Source organism: Vigna umbellata, chromosome 5 (assembly GCF_029865625.1).
Source record: "Vigna umbellata cultivar VRB3 chromosome 5, Vumbellata_1.0, whole genome shotgun sequence".
Classification (NCBI taxonomy): Eukaryota; Viridiplantae; Streptophyta; class Magnoliopsida; order Fabales; family Fabaceae; genus Vigna; species Vigna umbellata.
In genome coordinates, this window is record NC_142169.1 from 60,653,474 (window position 1) to 60,675,559 (window position 22,086).

At 29.3% G+C, this 22,086-nt stretch overlaps 3 protein-coding genes across 4 annotated transcripts; 1 reads left to right on the top strand and 2 right to left on the bottom strand.

The window, feature by feature from the left end:
* Positions 1 to 6,550: 6,550 nt before the first annotated feature.
* LOC124833879 (putative aldo-keto reductase 1) lies at positions 6,551 to 9,315 on the bottom strand. The gene is made up of 7 exons (XM_047308439.2): positions 9,165 to 9,315; positions 8,717 to 8,884; positions 8,117 to 8,317; positions 7,857 to 8,029; positions 7,410 to 7,506; positions 7,071 to 7,224; positions 6,551 to 6,903 (listed from the first exon to the last, which is right to left on the bottom strand). Exons 1-7 carry the CDS (start codon positions 9,216 to 9,218, stop codon positions 6,716 to 6,718), a joined length of 1,035 nt encoding a protein of 344 aa, XP_047164395.1. The 5' UTR covers positions 9,219 to 9,315; the 3' UTR covers positions 6,551 to 6,715.
* Positions 9,316 to 10,757: 1,442 nt separating this feature from the next.
* On the bottom strand, positions 10,758 to 13,268 carry LOC124833878 (putative aldo-keto reductase 1). Its single transcript, XM_047308438.2, has 7 exons — positions 13,136 to 13,268; positions 12,853 to 13,020; positions 12,561 to 12,764; positions 12,259 to 12,431; positions 11,992 to 12,088; positions 11,388 to 11,544; positions 10,758 to 11,245 (listed from the first exon to the last, which is right to left on the bottom strand). Exons 1-7 carry the CDS (start codon positions 13,193 to 13,195, stop codon positions 11,052 to 11,054), a joined length of 1,053 nt encoding a protein of 350 aa, XP_047164394.1. The 5' UTR covers positions 13,196 to 13,268; the 3' UTR covers positions 10,758 to 11,051.
* A 2,911-nt stretch (positions 13,269 to 16,179) lies between these two features.
* On the top strand, positions 16,180 to 21,620 carry LOC124833880 (myosin-binding protein 1-like). 2 transcript variants are annotated; one of them, XM_047308442.2, is made up of 4 exons: positions 16,180 to 16,319; positions 16,712 to 17,933; positions 18,437 to 19,948; positions 21,221 to 21,620. In XM_047308442.2, exons 2-3 carry the CDS (start codon positions 16,829 to 16,831, stop codon positions 19,933 to 19,935), a joined length of 2,604 nt encoding a protein of 867 aa, XP_047164398.1. In that variant the 5' UTR covers positions 16,180 to 16,319; positions 16,712 to 16,828; the 3' UTR covers positions 19,936 to 19,948; positions 21,221 to 21,620. The 2 variants fall into 2 exon arrangements, with proteins under 2 accessions (XP_047164398.1, XP_047164396.1); XM_047308440.2 differs by lacking the exon at positions 16,180 to 16,319 and adding an exon at positions 16,334 to 16,464.
* Positions 21,621 to 22,086: the final 466 nt, after the last annotated feature.

Genomic DNA, 22,086 nt, shown 5'->3' on the forward strand with positions numbered 1-22,086 from the left:
CCTCTAATTACTCTTTTGCCCCTATTTTCAGATTATGCTTCAAACAAATATGTAACGATATTCACTTCACCTTCACATCTTTATGCTAAACTTTGCATTTATTTCTCTATTATAAATTTTATGCCGTTAGTTAACTATATATTAAACCAAAACCTTATTACTACACCAAAACTCATTCAATTATATGCTCTTTTATTAGTACATTATAAATCTTCTCTTGTTATTATGACAAATTTTTAAAATCATTATTATTCTATTAAAGAAAAGCAATGTAATAATGTCTAATGCTTTATTAAATACTTTTTTCAGTTATTTTTAACATATTTCTTAATTTTTCGTCCAAAAATTAAATAATGCAGTTGGCTTTCTTAATTATTGACTTGAAAGTAAGCACTAAAGATTTATAAAATAATATTTTAAAAATATAGTGGTTTAAAAACAATGAAATTCAATTATTTTAATATCAAAAGATTTTAATATAAATAATTTTATTATAAATAAGTTTAGTTATTTTAAAACATATAATCTTTCTTTGACTTCTTTTTAAAAGTTTTTTCTCCTTTTTTGTTTGAAAAATTGAGATAGTAAAATTGATCATTATGATAAGTTTTTCAATTGAGACTGATTAATTTTCTTTATTCATGTAAGTTGAGTTTTAATCATTTTTATTAGTCTTTTTCTATTATCTATTACATGTAAGTCTTCTTCCACTTACATACGTGTTTTTAGTCATTTACATGAGTCTCTGTTGATGATTAGTGATCATAACGGTATGTCTTGGTCGATCTTGTGATATTTCTATATTAGATAAATCATCTTGCAAGTTAGGAGGAGATTTGTTGGTTGGCATTATGAGTTGCTAGTCAGATAAGTGAAGCTAATTACACAGTTATTAAGTTATAAATACCTTGAAATGTATAATTTTATGACTGTATGGTTAATTGACTAAATGAATTATTTGTGTGATGAGTGTGATATGTTAAATTGTGATTAGGTTTTGAAATTCCATGGATTGAGATTTGAGAATGTTGTCTGATTGGTATTGCATATGAGATTTTGACTTAGTGAAGGTTGTATAATTCAAAGTCAGTATGTTTTGGCATTTGTGTTTGTTGTTGAACTGAGACATAAACTTGTAGAATTATGTTATGCAAAATTATGGAAACTTGTTGAGTGAGAATATACACTATAAACGAAATTAAAGTCAAAAAGTTACTGACTTGGTAATTGCTAAGCGAGAGCATACTCATTAGGCAAAACCAAAATTAAGGAGCTTAATGACTTGACAGTATCTAAGAGAGACAACTCTCGCTAGGCAACTTTTGGAAAAATTTAAGTTTGTGAGTTCCAGTGATTATTTCACTAGACGAGTAGACTTTTACACACTACTCGTTAAGCGAGTATATAGTCTCGCTGAGCAAAATTACAAAACCTGACTATATTTTCTTATATATATTCTATTATGATAAGTTTAATGTATGATATTGTGAATTTTAAAAATGATAGTTGGTTTGTGATGTTTATCTCAAAATGGTTGAAAGATTTATGGATAAATGTGCATGCAAATAATGATGTGTGAAATGGTGATGACGATGAGCTTATTAATTTATATGAGCGTTGTATGTGTTTGGCGTATTCCAAAGATCTCGTGGGAAGATTCTATGGTGGCATTTTTTTAGTATACGCATTGATGTGGGAGTCTAAATATGTTGTAGGTTATCTTGTTGCTCTAATAATTATTCAAACTTAGGTAGAATAGAATAAGGCGTGTAGTAATAGGTGCAGGAGATCTTAGTTTAAGGTTTTACCTTGACCAAAGATGATAATGGACTAACCTTGTGTATGATAGGGTAAAACTCATTAACAATAACTCTACAGAGCAATAGATATCACTACAAGTGCAAAACCCCTCGAGATTTTACACCAATGTTTGTATCCAAAAAACTAAGTCTAGTATGAGTCTTTATATGGATATGATTGTTTTTATGAATGAGTGATATATGATAATATATCTCTATTTTTTTTTATAAAAACTCTTTTGCACATTAGTTTATCTTGTTGTTTTCTTTTAGTGTTTGTTTATTTCTTTTGTGATGATCATCTTATTAGTATGAACAGATAAGAGATATATATTAAAGCATCTCTAAAGGTAGATATTGAAACATCTCCCGTGAAAGACAGTGATACTACAAAATATTTGTCTTTGTCATCTAGTAGTTTTCTTTAATTGTTTTAGATATATTATATTATTACAATTATTTTTTTTAAATAATTATATTAATACTAAATAAATATATTCTAATACAATCTGCTTTATTTTATTAATATCTTATGTTATCTATTGTAAACTAGTAAAATTGGAATGTTACACGAAACAAAATTTATTAACCTCATAATGCTATTTATTGTCTTCAAAAAATTATCATTATTAATCTTTAGTTTATTTTCAAAAACAGCATTGAATTGAATTGGACTCATTATAAAAAAAAAAACATAATTCACTATAAGTAATAAAAAATGTATATAAGAGTGTGATCTAGAAAGATTGGTGTAAGTATTTCTTAAATCATAAAACTTTTGAATTGTAAAGAGTAAGAACTATTGACTGATATGGACAGACATTACTCCTCTGTGAAGCAAATAAATAAGCCTTTTAAATTAATCGAATATAATATTAATTAATTCAAATATTAGAGTTATAAATTATAAACTCGTTAAAGTATTAAAGAAAATACAAAGGAAAATAACTGGTGTTTAAATATTGTTGCTATTATATAAGTTAAATAAAATATAAAACACAAGTTATAAAATATTCAAATAGATATTAAAAAAATATAATGAGCGTATTTTAAAATTATAGAAAGTTAAACTTTCGATAGAAAAAATTAGGTATAATGCATCATTTAAATTAATTTCATGTTTTCTTCCAACCTACACTAACATTTATTTATGCGTCATAATATAAATATTATAGGAATTAATATAGATATACAAGTTAATAAAAACAATATATTAAATTTTATCTTACCAAACCTTGCTTCTTAAATCTTATAAGAGGTTCATAATTTCAAATTTTATAACTCCAAAGCCACAATGATTGATTATAACTTATGACTTTGAAAAACAAATATTGAACAAAATTATTTTAATTTAACACTTGATTTGTTAACCAAGTCTTTGAGACATATGTGATTAATCACAATTATTTTTTAATATACTTATGAAATATTATGTAAAAAATTTATCAATTTCTTACCACTTAATATTTTTATTTACATTATTTTAAGTTATAATTTCATTTCATATATATATATGTTATGATATCAATATGCAGTACGTAAACGATATCATATTACTGTGGTTATTGCTCGCGCTATTCATACAATATAAATTTCATTTTCAAATTATTTAGTAGTTCAAAGCCCTTAAATCTTCAAAGAATAAAAACAAAATTACCAAATAACAATGCAATTATACACAAATCATAATAATTGAAAATAATTTTGAAAAAAAGAAATATACCATATAGAAAATATTGTTTAAGCAAAATTTTCTCTCTTGAGTGATATAATTCAATAAATAAAATATATATTTTCTTGTTTGATCAGAAACTTATATATATAAAAAGTTGATATATTTCATTATTATTAACTTTGGTGGTGAACACTAATTTAATCTCAAATCTATTAAATTACATATTATAGTCAATCATTATATATCCAAAATATTATCTACTTTGATAAATTTTGTCACAGTTTTATCTTTAAAAAAATCTTAAAAAATAGAAAAAAAAGTTTATTTAAAATATCTTAAACTTCGACGGTTAAATAATTTAAAATTATTTAGTGTGATAAAAACACTATCAATTAAGTAATATTTTAACATTTGTGTAATGCTATTTAGTAATAATAAAGATATAAATAGTTTTAAATTTTAAATTATACTCAACTTCTACCTCATGAGTATTCAACTCAAATGCAAATTTAAAATACAAATGGTCCATAAACAAAACGTAGATAATAACACCTTTCAAACCCACCAAAATAATCATCCATGTAATTCTACGCTTACCAAGCAGTTGTAATGCAATATTACAAGTTTAAAAATTGAATCAAATCTAGTGATCAAATTAAAATTTATTGTTATCACTTCTTTAATTAATATATTTTAGGCTAACTAATTATTACCATATAATCAACTTGCATATATGAATTCAATAACTCAAGACATTCTTTCAAATCTTGAAGCTTATTATAAATATCCAACACTAAAAGCCTAATTTGTAATTATCTCATTCATAATACAATCATGAAATAGTGAATAATTAATTCAACTTAAATGTAAACCAATTTAACATATACACTCATCAACATAAGACAACATTAATCATTTTCGCTACATTTACAAATTTAACATGTCACTGATCATTGAATTTATTATCTCGATTTTCTCCACAATAATTCTCTACTGGGCACAGTTTTTTTTTTAAAAAAAAGTTACAAAAACTTTACTTATTTTTTTGTTGAATGATCAATTTTACTTTAAAAAAATATATAAAAAATATCATTATTTTTTTCTCAAAACTAAAAATGATGTATATTTTATATAAAGTAGACCCGATTGATCTCTCATTCAACTCTTTGTTAATAATATAAGTTTTGTTCAAGTTGTAGAAAATATTGAGCAGGTCCAAACACATAAAACTTGGTTAATTTGAATTAATTCTTTTAAATCCAATTCAAACAAACCATAAACTCTCTTTAAAAAGAGTGTATATATATGAAAATGGTGAAAAATCACAAATTTTCGAAACATTGTTCAAACTTCATAATCCAGGAAAAATTACTGTATAGAAATGTTTTTAAGATGTCTCATTAGCATAAATATCCTATAAAAATTAAGAATACTAACTTCATTCATACAAAAAAAGATCATCACCTGGTTGATGACCAGACAGAGCCATGGCACCAAACTTTTTGGAAATTAAATAAACGAGTTATTATACGGATATGATTAATAATTTCTTTTAACTTTTAATTTAGAAAATCAATCATTTTTAAGTTTTTAATTTACTATCCAAAATCCATAAATAACTAGATTGATCATGATACAACTGTTAGAATATAGTAAAATCAATGATTGAAAGTGTAATAACGATACAGTGTAATTTGATCATATTATATATTAAGAATGTCGTTCTATATAATGTTATATGACTGTTTAAAAACTCATTTAATTTATTTAAATAATCAAATAACTAGCCTATTTTATATTCTTGATGATGCAATATAATCACACAATTAATATTTATTTTTCATAGCTTCATTTTAATCTTTATTTTTTTCCTGTTTCGATTATAAATTTTGGCATAATAAGAGATATCTTACGCAATATGTATTTAGGGCGAATCTTAACTGTGCTTGAGAGGAGTTTTACTCCATATTATTTTGAGTGCATCACATTTTTTTTAAAATAACACTTTAATAATCTTGTTGATATATTTTTAAAATATATTCTGATATTTTTGGCTTATAGGATAAAGAATCAAATAAATTTGAATTACTCTAAAACTTTTTAGTATGAAAGAAGCTTTCAATCTAACATTATGATATAAGAACTAATTTTCAAATAGTAGTTGGAAATTGAATAGAAAACTGGAGACCCCAAAATGATAAAAGAATTTTCTTAACAACTATTTTTTTCCTATAAAATTAAGAATTTATATATATTTATATTCCTATACTATTATATACAGGAAATTTTCATTATTGGTGTACACATTTTCTTTCCACTTTTATTCTTTAAATAACTATTTTTTTAAATAAAGTAATTACTTTACTGAAGTAATAATTTTTTAAATTTAATTATTCTTTTATTTACTCTTTTAAATTTTAAACTTTTTAAAACTGGTATAAATTTTTATAATAAAATTATGAAGATTATTTATATTTAATTTATATTATAGTAATAATAGTTTTATTATTTTTTATTATTATAAAAAAAATAGACACACTATTATATTAGGCAGGTACTTATCATTATGCATTTGTTTTAAGGTGTACTAACAAAAAGAATCTCCATTATGACAAACATTAAAAAGAAAAAGAAATAAGACAAAAACAGAGAAAAAAATTAATCACTAAAATGATTCATTTTAATCATATTTCAAATATTATACTTCATAAATAATAACATCTTAAATTTACTCATTCCATTTTCTGATGATATATTTTAAAAGATAAATTAATTTGTATTTTCTGTTTACCAAAAATAGAACATAAACTAATTGAGTTGATAATATTTTTACTTTGTAGGTTTACACTAAATGCACTGTATTTTCCTTTAATTATCCATTATCCCTTTATCTAAAAGTTATTCATCAACATTTTTCTTTTAAATTAATTTAAATTCATCAAATTTTAATTTTCTATTATTTTTAACTAAGAACAAATTTATAATCTTCAATTTATATTTATTAAAATTTGTTTTAATTAAGCCATCTTTCAAATTCATTTTTCCAAATTAATCTTTCAATTAAATACACAGCATAAATCAAAACTTTAACCAACCAAATTGTCTAAAAGGTATCATCCGAGACATAAGCTACATTACTGATATTTTAATAGCTAGCTCATATTAGCCTTATTACCCTCAATTCATATATGCCTTGGTTACGTGGATTCTCTTACTGAAGGTGCAGTCCAGTGCTTCAGGTTCAGACTTTTGAATCTTTTGGAGGTGTATTAGCAAATTTATAGGAATACTGATCCGCTCCGGTTAGGTATCTAACACCTGCTACATCACTGATGGGAACCGCCTCAGAAATTTCTCTCAGGTCCTCTTCTGACAGTTTCACTGCTAAGGCTCCCAGATTTTGATCCAGATTTTTAATCTTAGTTGTTCCTGTAAAGATACCAAGAAACTGATGAAGAAACAATCATACACCTAGCCACAAAATATACATGAACACTGAACATATTTGTGCTTCAAAATGCTTCGGATATAACAGTTCAAACTTTTCAAAATACTCTATGGAATCCTCAATATCTATCAGATAGTTTGTCACTCACCAGGGATAGGAACAACATTCTCTCCTTGATGGAGAACCCATGCTAGTGCCAACTGAGCAGGAGTGGCCTGATGCTTCTTTGCAAGACTTTCAATTCGTTCATATATATTCTTATTCTTTTCCAGGTTCTCTGCTTGGAAACGTGGATGTGTTTTCTGATAAGTTAAATAATAGCCATCAGAAAACAATATAATATCTTTCTTCTTTTAAAAAGAAGTAAGTTAAATTCAATAACATGTATTTGCAATGAAGAAGATTTTTCGTCACATCTTAACAATTCTATCCCCCACGATATACAGCAGAACACACATGAAACTGCAAATGCTAAAATAACATATACCAGGTTGCTAAATGCAGACACATTTTCCAGAATTCCTTTGCCCCCAAAAAAGCCACGACCCAGAGGACTATATGGTACAATTCCAATATTAAGTTCCCTGTACCAATAGAAACATTAGATTAACACAAATTCAGCCAGCACATTCTCCATAACTAAGCAATTTTCTTTATCATCCTTCACACTGTTATTGTTTTCAGGAATTTAATGTAGGCGTGGAACGAAAGAAAGTCGGTATTTGTATTTAATGATGTACAAAAAAAGAATTATGATAGATAAAATAATAATTATAACAAAATGAAAGTACTAATAATGATGATAATAAATAAAAGATTTCACTCTGCCCTCTCTTCCTCTTTCTTTCTTTTTTCCATTTTTTTCACTAACTCAGATCCCAGATCACATGCAAGAGTTCCAGCGCCATGAAGTTAAAAAGAAAATGGAAGTAACCTGCAGAGTGGGATTATCTCTTCCTCAACGTCACGAGTCCACAGAGACCACTCCAGTTGCACAGCTGTGATGGGATGAACTGCGTGCGCTCTCCTTATAGTATCCGGACTCGCTTCAGATAACCCAATATACTTCACTTTGCCCTCTTCCACCAGTTTCTTAAGTTCACCCACCTAAAATATAACAAACTATTTGATTACATAATGTGTTGTATATCAGCAAAATCATAGATAGATTTCTGAAAGGAAGAAATAATTAACTGTATCCTCTATAGGTGTAGATTGGTCCACTCTGTGCTGATAATAGAGATCAATGTAATCAACACCAAGACGCTTCAAGCTAGCTTCACAGCATGACCGCACATATTCCGGCGAACCCTTGATCTCAACCCTAGACTCTGTTCTCAGAATACCAAATTTCGTGGCTATCTGGATCTTTTCTCTGGGTAACTGCTTCAAAGCCTGTTCCAACAAAATCCCAAAAAAGAAAATGACAAACACAACTACTGATTATAAAGGAAAATTTCCAGTCATATTTATACTTCAGTCCATTCTAACAAAAGTTTTCCTCCATAGACACACTAAAGATCACGATTCAATAATCTTCCTTCTAGAACCTTCCAAACCTGACAATTACACATATTATAATTAATCTCGATATTTTGGTATTAAGAATATTATTTATGATTAATTATATCATAGAGATTCAAACTTTCAGACATGAATTTTCTTTATCTAAACAACAAGGTTCTATAAACCATACTGATTGGTTTGCTAAAACAGGAAAATGGTTAATCAGCAAATAGAAGGAAAAGACAAGTAAACCTAATTCTACTACTACAGACAATAAACTAATGGTACCTTTCCAACCAAAACTTCATTGGCATTAGCTCCATAAACATCAGCTGTATCAAAAAAGGTAATTCCCTTACTGAACGCATACTTGATAATAGAAATGCCATCCTCTTCTGGGAGAGGCTCATTGTACGATCCAGACAGGCCCATGCATCCGAATCCCAATTTTGAAACCTACAATATAAAAAAAAAAATAGATTAAGTCTAAATCCAACTTTCAAAATCATGCTTATAAGGTGAGAGGTTACCTACTGATTTACATATTTGTGGGTGATCATACAATACTTAAATCTTAATATCAGTTTTACAAAATGAGTTTAATCCTATTCAACCTTAAGAAACTTTGTAAAGTAAGATTTATCCTCCTTCTATCCTGAAAATTAACCTCTAATCAATCTGAAATCCCTAATCATAACGAATATTATCAGAGAAGTATATTAGAGATTGCTAGTACCTCAAAACCTTGAGTCCCAAGTTTAACTCTTTGAATGTGTTCCACATGCTCCATTCTGGTTTGTTTGGTGATTCGGATATGGCTCACTCACACTATGTTTTATTCCATTCCTTAACCTTTAGGAGTAAAGCTATTATATAGGAATCAAGGGTTTATCCACTTCGTCATTCAGTGCGTCATTCATCACGTTTTCTTTTGCGAAAAAATTATGGCATTTGATTTGATTGTTTTTTTTATAAAATATATGATAAAAAGTAAATTTATAATTATATAATATAAAAAAATTAATAAAAGAACAGTGGATAATAAGATGTAAAGGACACATCAGAGTCCTTCCACTTGTCCTATTCATATTCGCTTACCTCTCTTTTTAATAATATAAAATAATTTCTCAGTTCATCCTAAACCTGTGGATCTTGCTTATCATTCTTTAACAAAAATATAAATATTTTTTTCATAAAAAAAAGTACTACTAACTTTTTTATTACCAACTATCAGTAAAATCCACGCATTTACGGAGATCTAATTATAAATTAATATTTGTATCTCCTTAAATAATGGGATAAAATTGTCTGTAATGATAAGAAAATAAAGCTCCACAGTCATGGATGTGTTTGATGAGGTCAACAAAATCCAAACCAAATGGATGGTTGAAAGAACAACTATAAATTATGAAAGCACAGGAAGAAAAAACCTAAGAACATTGGCTGATCAGATCAATTTTTTTTATATATATTTCCATGTTAATAATAATCCTAGTTAGTACTGTATGGTGGCAGATTTACAACCTATAGAAATTAAAAAAAAAAAAGATATTATGAAAATTGTTATAATTAATTATCAATTAAAATATTATATTAATAAAATAATAAATAAAAACAATACCATACAATAATAAATTCATTTACGTTGGAGAACCTATTAGAATTGACCGACTGAGACTTCCATCTCGTTTCGTAATTATTTTATAAGTAGTTGCAGTTGTGCCCACATGATAACTCACATGAGAAAGAAAACAAAGAACAAAGTAAAAAATAAATAAATAAAAGGTTAATGTTTGCTTCGGGTATTCGAATTTAACTTAATTTTTCAAGTTCAAGACGAAAAAGTATTTTAACTGAAATATTATACTATTTTATCAAAATTAAACTGAATTATATATTAAGTTAAAATTTTAAAAATTAAGCTATTACAGTAAAATAGTTTGGTGTATCATAGCTGACAAATTAATACATAGGCATGTTGAAGGCTTAGGTCATATTGTTATCTGAATTAATTAGTTTTTCCAGAAGTTTTGAAACTGCTGAAATAACCCTTTATGTTCATCATTCTTTTACTTTTTTTTTGTTTTTTTTTCCAGCATATATTTTTATTAATGGTTACTAAGAATATAACAGTTTATTTACTTATTTTAATACAGAATTAATTAACGATGTAAATACTTTATTTCAGTATAAAACTCAACTCCAACATAGTTTCCAGCTGAAATTAACGTTTAGATACACATGGTTAAGAATATAATTTGATTATATTAAGTAAGATGATATTATAATTTGATTATATCAAATAAGAAACCATCTTAACACATTTGGCTCCATAAAACATGAGTTAAACCCTCACATTTAAATAACTGTATCCATACAATAACAATCAGAACTTTCGTTTTCTTCATCACCAGCTAGTACTTCAAAATAAAACCTTTAATCACCCAACCATCAAAGTGTCCATAGTTGAGTTAGGCTATTATTATGCATATTGCTGGAAAAAAAAAAAAAAAAACTCACAACATATCATACTCTTGTGTACTGCATCTGCATAATGCACTTGAATCTTATAATGGTACTAGTTTTTGCATCTTATGCAAACTGAAAAGGATTTATTGTGCCCTTAAGTTGAGATGCTCTGATTTATTGGAGGTGTGTCTGCAAATTTCCAAGAATCTTTATCATATTCAAAGAAGAATCGAGATCCTGCTACATCATCTATGGGAACAGCCTCAGAAATTTCTCTCAAGTCATTTTCTGTCAATTTCAGTGATAATGCACCGATGTTCTGATCAAGGTTCTTAATCTTAGTTGTTCCTGTAAAAGTTAAGTCAAAGTTGTATATTTGTGGTGAGCAATATGTTATCATAATTGAATAAAACAAAAGCAGAATCCTGAATCCTTAAGATGTTTTGTCAGTTCCTCTATTTTGAAAAGGTGAACATATTTTGTCACTCACCAGGAATAGGAACAACATCGTTGCCTTGGTGGAGTACCCAAGCTAAGGCCAATTGGGGAGGAGTGCAGTGGTGTTTCTTAGCAAGGCTTTCTATTCTGTCATATATTAACTTGTTCTTTTCCATGTTCTCTGATTTGAAGCGAGGATGATATGTAGTCTGCCAATTGAAATTACTAGCCATCAGACAACCAGATCTCTTCTGCATTTTTTTCTTTTCATTATGCAGTCCAACTTTTTCACTAGCTTTTATCAGGTAAAGTAACATGTATGGTACCTTCCATCATCACTTTTCATTCACACAAGTATTTTCAATTTGAATAATACATAGCAATTACAAAACAAATCTAGTATAGGTTCAAATTGAAGGATTCATTGTTACTATTTCCAACTTTTCACATCCAAAATTTTTAACAATATCGGTTGGAAACTAAAGATAAAGTGAACGTAAATCTCATCTTACAAACTAAGTTAGACTTTTTTAATATATGATATTTAGAAGTATAAATTAGAATTTATCTTAACAAAATGTAATGTTTATTAATGTTTAAAGTTCCTTCTTAAGAATATCCTATAGAAATTCACCAGTATACGAAAAGTATTGTACCAGGGCGTTATTTACAGGCATGTTTTCCAGAACTCCTTTGCCACCAAAAAAGCCTCGCCCCAGAGGGCTGTATGGTACAATTCCAATGCCAAGTTCCCTGTGTCAACAACATAAACATGTAACCAGCAGATCAACTTTCTTTTAATGTATTTTTCTACCATCTTTTCTAGTAACTCTTAGTTAAACAGAGGATAAAAATTTAGTTAAGAAACAGATATGAGAATTATCTCAACATTCCAGTGATCTTGGAGAAGAAGTTGAACTAACCTACAGAGAGGAACTATCTCCTCCTCAATATCACGAGTCCAAAGGGACCACTCTATTTGCAAAGCTGTGATGGGATGAACAGCATGTGCTCTTCTTATAGTATCAGGACTAGCTTCAGATAACCCTATGTACCTCACTTTTCCCTCTTCCACCAGCTTTTTTAGCTCACCTACCTACAATTGACAATATGTAACTTTTGTCTTTTGAGATGAATCACACAAAGACAGAACAGAACATGTAGTACGAAGTATATAATAAGTTTTAAGACATAAAAAAGGTGTAACAGAAGAAGGAATCCGAACCGTTTCTTCTATGGCTACTGTTTGGTCGACTCTGTGCTGATAATAGAGATCAACGTATTCAACATCAAGACGTTTCAAGCTAGCTTCACAAGCCGATCGCACGTACTCCGGTGTACCTTTGACTTGTACATTAGGAAAATTCATTCCTGCTATTCCAAATTTCGTCGCCAGTTGAACTTTTTCTCTGGGTAACTGCTTCAAAGCCTGTTCAATAGAATCAAATAATGAAACACTGAGAAAGTGATCTTACCTAGTTGAAGTGTAAGAAAAAGGGTGAGAAAAAAATGGTTACTTTTCCGATCAAAACTTCGTTAGCCTTGGCCCCATAAATATCAGCAGTGTCAAAGAAAGTAATTCCGTGATCGAATGCATACTTAATAAGAGATATGCCTTCATCATCAGAAACAGGATCAGTATAGGCTCCACTGATGTTCATGCATCCCAACCCCAACTTTGATACCTTTTGACAGATAACAGAAGATTCAGTATCATAAAAAATCGTTGATGTTTTTCAACAATTAGGGTTATAGTTTCCTTATGTGTAATCATAATATGATATATATATATGATACTACCTCAAGACCTTGAGTTCCAAGTTTGACTCTAGGAATCTCCACACTCTTCTCTTCTGCCATTTTCTTCGTCCTTCCTATTGCTGGATACTATAAATGCACATATTTATACTGTTAATATGTTGTTGGTGGTAGATTTTTTTAATACCATTATTGAAGGTGTTACTCTAAGTTGTAGTGTTTTTATTGGCAGGTATTTTTAGAGAAATAATAAGAATAATAATATGGTCATTTTATATTTATTTGACTTATAATATAAGATAAAATAATTATAATAAATATAAAAAAATTATATAGATTAAAAGAATTATTTTTTGAAATGATAATAGATAATATGTTATTTTATATATAATACAAAGATAAAATAATATTTTTTGTATTTTTCAAATAAAAGTTAAAAATATTAAATAAATATAAAAGAATTGCGTATGTCAAAATATATTTTTCAGTTAAAATACGTTTGTGTCGCCAAGGCATTGGTGCAGAGAAAACAGAATTCCACACCAACACGACAACATTGTTGGGCTTTTGATTTGTCAGCTTTACTCTCTGCTTTCTACACATAAATTTTTTATATTTATTTGATATTAATTTTTCTTTTTTCTTAAAAAAATTCAAAAATTTACTTTTTTCTTTATAATTATTTATTTTATCTTTATATTATGAATATAAAAATATGTTACTGTATTATTATTTTTCTCTTAATTTTAATTTGATATTCACTGTCACGAGATATTAACAGTTGATAAGTTAAAAAAAAAACACGGATGTATAGGGAGATGTACGAACTGGGATTATGTTAAAAAAGGGACGTTTTTTAGAAGTTTTATACGCAAAAATCTTTATATCTTACTTATCAAAATGTGGGTTATTTATTTTAGGTGTCAAAATTAAATATACGTCAATCTATATTTTCACACATTACACTTTTAAATGTATTAATACTAATCTAAGAGTCAATAAATTCTTTTATGAAAAGAATAAAAATTCAATTGAGTCAAAATTATCGAAATCAAATTATTAATTAAATTAAAAAATTTAAATATAAATAAAAAATTTCTAGCATTTATTTATTATGACTTTAAACGATATATTATTCATAATATTTAAAAATGTAATAAATATTTTTCATTAAATAAATATTTTATAAACAAACATATAACTTTATAAGCGTTTAGATTAAAAAAATATAATTTTAGATTAAAGAATCACTACGAAACAAGTTAGTAATAAATTTTAATTGAAAGAAATTTGTTTATTGGTACAATCAAATATTGGGTGTTGTTCCCTCCACCACCACCGTATACTTCTTTCACTTCTCCAATTATTTTAAATACAATTATATCCTTAAGTTAAAAAGATTTTACTTTTATCCTATTTTAAATAATTTGAAACCCTAATTTTACTTTCTTAGCACCCGGAACTCTCTTCCCCTTTCCCCATTTCTGTTTCACCTCCCCATAACATCCACCCACGGAACTCTCTTCCCCTTTCCCCATTTTTATTTCACCTCTCCACTTCCCGCGTTTTCATTCCTTTTTCTTCAGTTTTACAAAATCATTACGTTTAAAAACTAATTATATGTCACATCCAAAATTAAAAATTTAAATATAAACTAATATAAATATACATTATTAAAATACATTAAAAATATATTCAAAAATAATAAATCAAAATATTTAAATTAAATTATTAAAATATCTAATAAACTAATAAAACAAACCCTAAAAAAAACGAAACCTTTAAACGGATGTCAACATCCGTTTTACCTTAAACGGATGTTGACATCCGTTGAACGATGTCACCTCCGTTTAAAGGTTTCCTTTTTTATTTTTGTGTTTTATGTCGGAGGAAGCACCACACACGCACTGCACGACTCCACGCACTGTACCACGAGAGCGACAATGCACCACCACGAGAGGGAGACTGCTTGATAATTCTTTCCACCACCACCAACCTTTGCAACTTGTAGTATTTCACAGCAAACCAAAGAAAGAGAAGAACAAGTATAATGTTAAAATGAAAGAAAAGTATTTTACTCATATACGGTACTACAATAGGTTATTAGTGAAATAGATTATGAAGGGGTAAAATTAAAAAATAATAACCCTAAAAATAAAATTTTACTCAGGGGAAAAATATTAAAGGGGAGGTGGAGGGAGAAAGGTGTGGTGGTGGAGGGAGCAACACCCTCAAATATTAATTTTGAGTTTAAACAAACTGATTCACTTTTTTTTTTTCAAAATTATTTTAAGCTTATAATTTTGAAATATAAATGTAATGATACGAAATTGATAGAAAGAGTACAATAATATCAATTGTAATGTGACAAACTTTTATAAAGAAGCACAACTAATGGTCGGTTGGAAAGTTGAAGAAGACAAATACAAGATGGAGAGTGCTCAGCATAACATCTATTTTTCAATCAAATAATATCAAATATTCACGCTTTTCGCTTATTGTAACTTGGAATTATATAGACTTTATTGTTTGGATCAATTTCTTTTTTTTTTAGAGAAAAAAAGTTGGACCATATTTTTATAAAAAAAAAAACCTTAAAATCTAATAAATTTATATCTATAGAAAAGATTGAAACAATTTCTTAAATATTTTTTCAATTTATAAATACGATTATAGAATAAGTAGCAAGTCTGATCGTAGGAGTATACTTATCTTTTGGTTGGATTTCCATAAAATCATTGTGACCTAATAAAAAAATCTTAAATTGGATTCAATATTACTAGACTTAGTCTGATTCAACCAACACTTGAATAGTGAAACAGATCACCTGTTTTGAATTTTATTTTTTCTAAAATTGTGATTTTAAATACATATTTAATATATATTAATATGGTCAATTTGTTAGTTTTTTTTTTCATTTCATCTTTTTCCATATTTTTCGGTGTTTACAAATTACTTTGCCATAAACTCACGACTCAGTTGACCTTTTTGTCCTTGTCGGCTTCTTATTTTTTTCTTTACTTTTCTGCGCAAAAAGAAAAAAAAAGGTGAAAATTGCGTGGATTTCCGTTGGAAAGTTCAACCTTTGTGTTAGTTGGTTTACTTTGTTTGGATCGGTGTCTCACATTCTTAATTTCTAATATTCTCTTAATCTCATTTCACTCTCTTTTCTCTCTCTCAAAAGTTCCCTTCATATCATATACTATAATAATATAATCTTCATAAGGTATTTCCCTTCATTTTCTTCATCTCATTTTATTTCTATTATTGTTTTCAGTTCCTCTAATAACTCCTCTTTAATTCACTGTCTTATACTTTGAAATTTTCGATTACGTTTCATCTGCTTAGATTACCTGTTGATGCAGATATTGGTATGAATAAGATTTACGTTTCAGTTTATTCCTTTCTTTTTAGTTTTACCTGGAATGTTTTTTAGTACATGTTCATTCATTAATTTAAGTTTAGTATCTCAATTAATATGAATCCAACTTCTTCCTTCTGTTTTCATTGTTTGATCTTGTTTTAAGCAACGTGTTTATGCTGGCAAGTTTATTCAATTTCAGATTATTGGATGAGTATTTCTGATTTTGATTTTATTTCCTTCTTGAATGTATTCAGTTCGGACCTTTTTGCCTTCAATTATTTATATCATATCGGGAAGAAGGTCAAAGTTTGATCTGTTGAACTTTCAAGCAAAAATCAGTTTCTAATTTTGAAGCCGCTTGAGTAGGGTGGATGATGGCTACCGCGGGAATCTCGTCTTCCGAGTGCCGCAAGCTCTCCCCGAGTGTTACTATGGCCTTGGCATCGGCTTTTCTTGAATGGTTCCTGATCTTTTTACTGTTTATTGATGCTGCTTTTTCTTATGTGATTACAAAGTTTGCTGGTTACTGCAAATTGCAAACACCGTGTTTGTTCTGCTCTAGGCTTGATCACGTGTTAGGCAAGGAGAGGAAGGGATATTATTGGGACTTGATTTGCAGTGGTCATAAGACGGAGATTTCTTCTGTAGTTCTTTGTCGTGCACATGATAAGCTTGTGAATGTTCAAGGAATGTGTGAAAGTTGCCTTTTTTCTTTCGCTACCGTCAACAAATCTAATGCTGAAACCTACCGATTATTGGTGGGTAAATTAGGGGAGGGATCCGAGTCCAGATTTGATCAGGATCCATTACTTGGTGAAAATGAGAGTGTAGAATTCTGTTCTTGTTGTAATGAGCAGTGGTCTTTAAAATGTTATGATCGAAGGTCGGTGATTACCAAATCAATTGGGTCTGGCGGTGTTGAGTTTGATGTATCAAATGTTGTGGGAAACAATTTTCACAAGAAAAGAAGAGCAAAATCATTTGTATCTAGCAGAGGTTCTCGCCTTAGAAATAAACGGGCAGATCCTTTGTCTCATGTCGGTTACACTGAACTAAAGGTTACTTCTGATACCGAGTCTGAACAGGAACTTTCCTTATCTGATGATGGTGGTACAAGCATACCAGTCAGGGGTACATATGACTCCAAGAAAGATATAGAAGTTCCATGTGAACATATGGAGCCTCCCATCCTTGATTTAAATGAGAATTTGGCTTCAGAGAAACTCGGGACTTCCTCTTCTGAACTTCAACCAGCATTATCTGAGCCAGGAATGCAATTAGAAAATAAAGATACTCATGGCAGTAAATCTACAACAGCAATACTGGAGATTAGGAATGGTCAGGCCGAATTTGATTCTCAACAGCAGATTGAGAGAAATGCTGTCAGTCCTGCCGCAGTTGAGCCTATTTCCTGTGATGAAGTCCCTGCATTATCAAATAAAACACGAGTTCCCGTTGAACTGGTGAAGGAAAACTGTAAGTTTTTTTTCTGCAGTTGCTTTTATACATACCATGTAAGACTTGGATCTGAAGGATGGAGGAGTGTACTGTAGTCATTACTGAAAGTTGATGAAAAGAAACAATAAGCTAGTTCTTAACAGCCAAATCATCTTTATAAATGATAAAAAAGTCATACATTTTTCATAGCTGAAAAATATAGGCCTATTTGATTTGAGAAAACATTTTCTGTATTCATTATCTATTTTAAGTAACCATTACAAAATGTCTTCTTATTTTTACTTTGCTTCTCGTTGTCAAAGACTTGTATGGAAAACAGTGAAAATAAGATTTTGTTGTTGTCACTTTTTCCTATACAAATATTTAAAAGGAAGCAAAGTCAAACCAAGATGATATTTTAGGAAGTATTTATGAAAACAGGAAACATTTTAGGAAACCTAATAGGCTCCTAATTTTTTACTATTTGAAGTTCGCAAGTTCCATGAATAACTGACAGAAAACTTTTTTACCATTTGCTATAGATGATTTGACAACCCATGAAGTGAGTTTAAAATCTAAGCAAACGATAACCACGGACTATGAGGAAATAATTGAGTCAGTTGATAAGCCAACAACATCTGAAGCAGGTTTAGAATCAACTGCCTTTTCTAATGATATTGGTCAGCAAAATCCCAATTTACTAGATCTTGGCGATGCCTATAAGCTAGCAGTCAGTAACAGAGGAAGACCTGGCATGCTTGTAGAACATTGGCTTGGAAAGGATTCTACAAGAATTAGTGAAGATTTGAAGATGTTGCTGTCACAATTTCCATCTACTCGAGGGACTGATCTATCTGTTAATGACATCATCAGTCCAAGATTGTCTATGAACAGTGATGAAGTGAAGAATTCTGATGTTTCTAACTCTGCTGGAATGCAGATACTTCAAAGGATGATTTCACTTGAGCGAAATGAATCTGGGTTGTCTCTGGATGGAAGCATTGTCAGTGAAATTGAAGGTGAAAGTGCAGTTGACAGGCTAAAAAGACAAGTTGATCATGATAGGAAACTTATGAATGCTCTGTATAAAGAGCTGGAAGAAGAAAGAAATGCTTCAGCAGTTGCTGCAAATCAAGCCTTAGCCATGATAACTAGGCTGCAGGAAGAAAAGGCAACGTTGCACATGGAAGCCTTGCAGTACTTAAGAATGATGGATGAGCAGTCAGAGTATGAAACAGAAGCTTTGCAGAAAGCTAATGACCTTTTAGTTGAGAAGGAGAAAGAGATTGAAGAGTTACAAGCTAAGCTTGAGTTTTATAGTAAGAAGTTCCCTGATGAATTAATGCCGGAAAACATGGTGGAGATAAACTCTGAAATGAAGGTGAAAGAGATTGGATTGGATCATTGCATTGAAAAGGATGAAATTATCCATGGAAAGTCAGTTACTGAAAATACTGATATATCTGACAAAGTTGAAGTTCTACCCATATTGCTGGAGAAACAGAATATTCAACCTGAAAAAAATTCACCATTGGAGTTTCAAGATGAAAGGTTATATATTTCACAACGTTTGGAGAAATTGGAGAAGCAAGTTTACTTATTCTTGAATATTCATCAATCTCGGGACAATTGGATAAATTCAGAAATTGATGAAAATGAATCCCTGGAAAACTTGGAGAAGTTGGATAATAATATTCTAATGGACAAATCTGTTGCTTCACTTAAACTGAATTCAAATGACAAGGGTGATGATTCCTCATCCAAGGAACCTCTAGTTTGCAAGAAAAGTGATGAACTTGGGTACAATGGACATAGCCCTCCTGTGCTCTGTGGGAATAATGATTTATCTTCTAATCATAGTTTGGCTTCGGACTTTCTCGGAAGGTTGCAAGTTCTTGAGTCAGATTTGAGTTTCCTTAAGCATAGTATCAACTTATCGAGCAATGGAGAAGAAGGACTTAATTTATTGCGGGAAATAGCCGATCACCTACAACAATTACGTCAGATTGGAATAAGAGAATTAGATCAACCTGTTGCTTGAGACTGTATATAAGGTCAGTAATTATTTCTAAAACATTAGGCAAAAAATCAAAGCATCTTTCTGTCTTCTTTTTTAAAATTACTTTGATCCATATTACTTTCTGTTCTTTTTTTGTTTGGACTTCGGACTAATTTAGAAAAGGAAATTTGTCCACGATAATTATGTGCCTGCCCACGTTTAGTATATTAAGTATGGAGAAAAATGTTTGACCAAGTGATATATCTTTAGTGACTGAAGCTTCAAACAGGTGAATTTTCGTTGACTTAAATAGGTATCAAATAAAAAAGATTATTTTCTAATTGGCTATATTTATGTAAATTAAGAAATAATAAATAGCTGACAATAAAATGGTGGGTGGGTGGGATTGATGTCAAATACGACATTACATTGGATAATAAAGCAAATAAAGTCAAGTTGATGGTTGGATCTGGAAATGTAGCTGCTGTTCTTTTCAAGAATGAAAAAGATTGAGATGAAAGTATGAATTTAATGCTGAAAGTGGTGTGCATTAATTATCACGTAGCTCACGTTTAAAGAAAGTGAAGTCTTGTTCAAGGAATAGTGTGTAACTTTAGTTGGTAGGTTTTTGTAATTGCTTATTGATTAATCATACAGTTACAAGTATGGATAGAGTATAAGTATGATTTAAAGACGGTGAAATGAAAGGATAATATGGAAAAAAAAAATTATAGATTCTATTCAATTTAGAAAAGAAGAAGAAGAAATAACCCATAAACAGTGTTTCCGCTACTATTATGTGAGGCAACAGATGAATGGGAAGATCATTAATCATACATCAGAGGTCATACTATGCTGGTCTCTGCAAAACCTCGTCAGTATGCTTCGTGGTTCTTTATGTTCCACGTGTTTGTTTGAAAACATAGAAATAATACATATACAAAAAATGAAGCTTGATTTTGTAGAAAAACCAAAACCAAAACTCAAGCCATCAATGATTGAGGCCGTCTTATGCGAAGCTTAATCTTCAGTTGTGTAGCAGTCTGAGTTTTAGGAATATATCATGTTGACAGATGCGACTGCCAAGTGGGTATTCACGATACAGATTAAAGAAGCAAAATCTTGGAACCATTTTAAGATTATTTTTCATATATCGGACATGCTTGCCAATATCGCTTGTAGTCTGTCTTATGCATATAGTTGCAAAATATTGACATCTAAAGGCAGATTACGAAATCCTATTCTGTTTACAATTTCGCATCAGATTTTACCACTTTAGTATACTGTATACAAAATGTTCACCTTTTGCATACTACATGTTTTACAGATTCATACACCAATGATTTGATCGGCAACCAGGAGGAAGGGACAGTGTACACTAGTGAACCAGGTTACCAGAGCTGGTTGCAACTGTACAGTAACATAGCTTGCTTTCATCAGGATATAAGATAGGATTTGAAATAATATTGAGTTTCTTTTTCCCTTTTCTCCCCCTGCCTTTTATTCGGGGTTTCGCTGAACGTTTTGCTGCAATGAGTTGACAAGGTTTTCGTCTGCCCATTTATGCTGTCTTTTTACAACAAAATTTTCCTTTGCCATTTTTTCTTTGTAAATGAGTGACTGCTTGTTTGTTTAATTGGTGTAATCTTGTCGTTTTGGATTGTGTAGTTTGAATATATAGTGAATTAACACATGTGAGAATTTTATATATGGGCCCTATTTGCTCCTGTGTGTTTGTACAAATATCGGCCCAATTAGATGCATGCGTGAGCCTTTGTTAATAAATTTCTGTGTCTGTGTGGAAAATTGATTTTTCCACCCAATGGTTTTTTTCCTGTATTTCCATGAGAATGTTAAAAATTCTACAATACTCATACTTTAAGATCTGTGAATTGCAAAATCAGAACAATATGCAATATATCTATAAATTCAAAAAAAAAATTATAAATTATATTATTTATATATTTGTTCATTTAGTTTACATTTTCAAATATAAAATTACATTCTAGATTTTTTTATAACATGATTCATAAATTTATTTTAATTGTATAATCTACTGTGCATTTTTGAATTGCACAATTTGAAATTTTGAAAACATGTAAATTTCAAAATATAGCTGTAAATTATGTAATAATCTATAATAAGTTTTCATATTGTATAATCTAGAATATATTTTCGAATTATATAATTTAT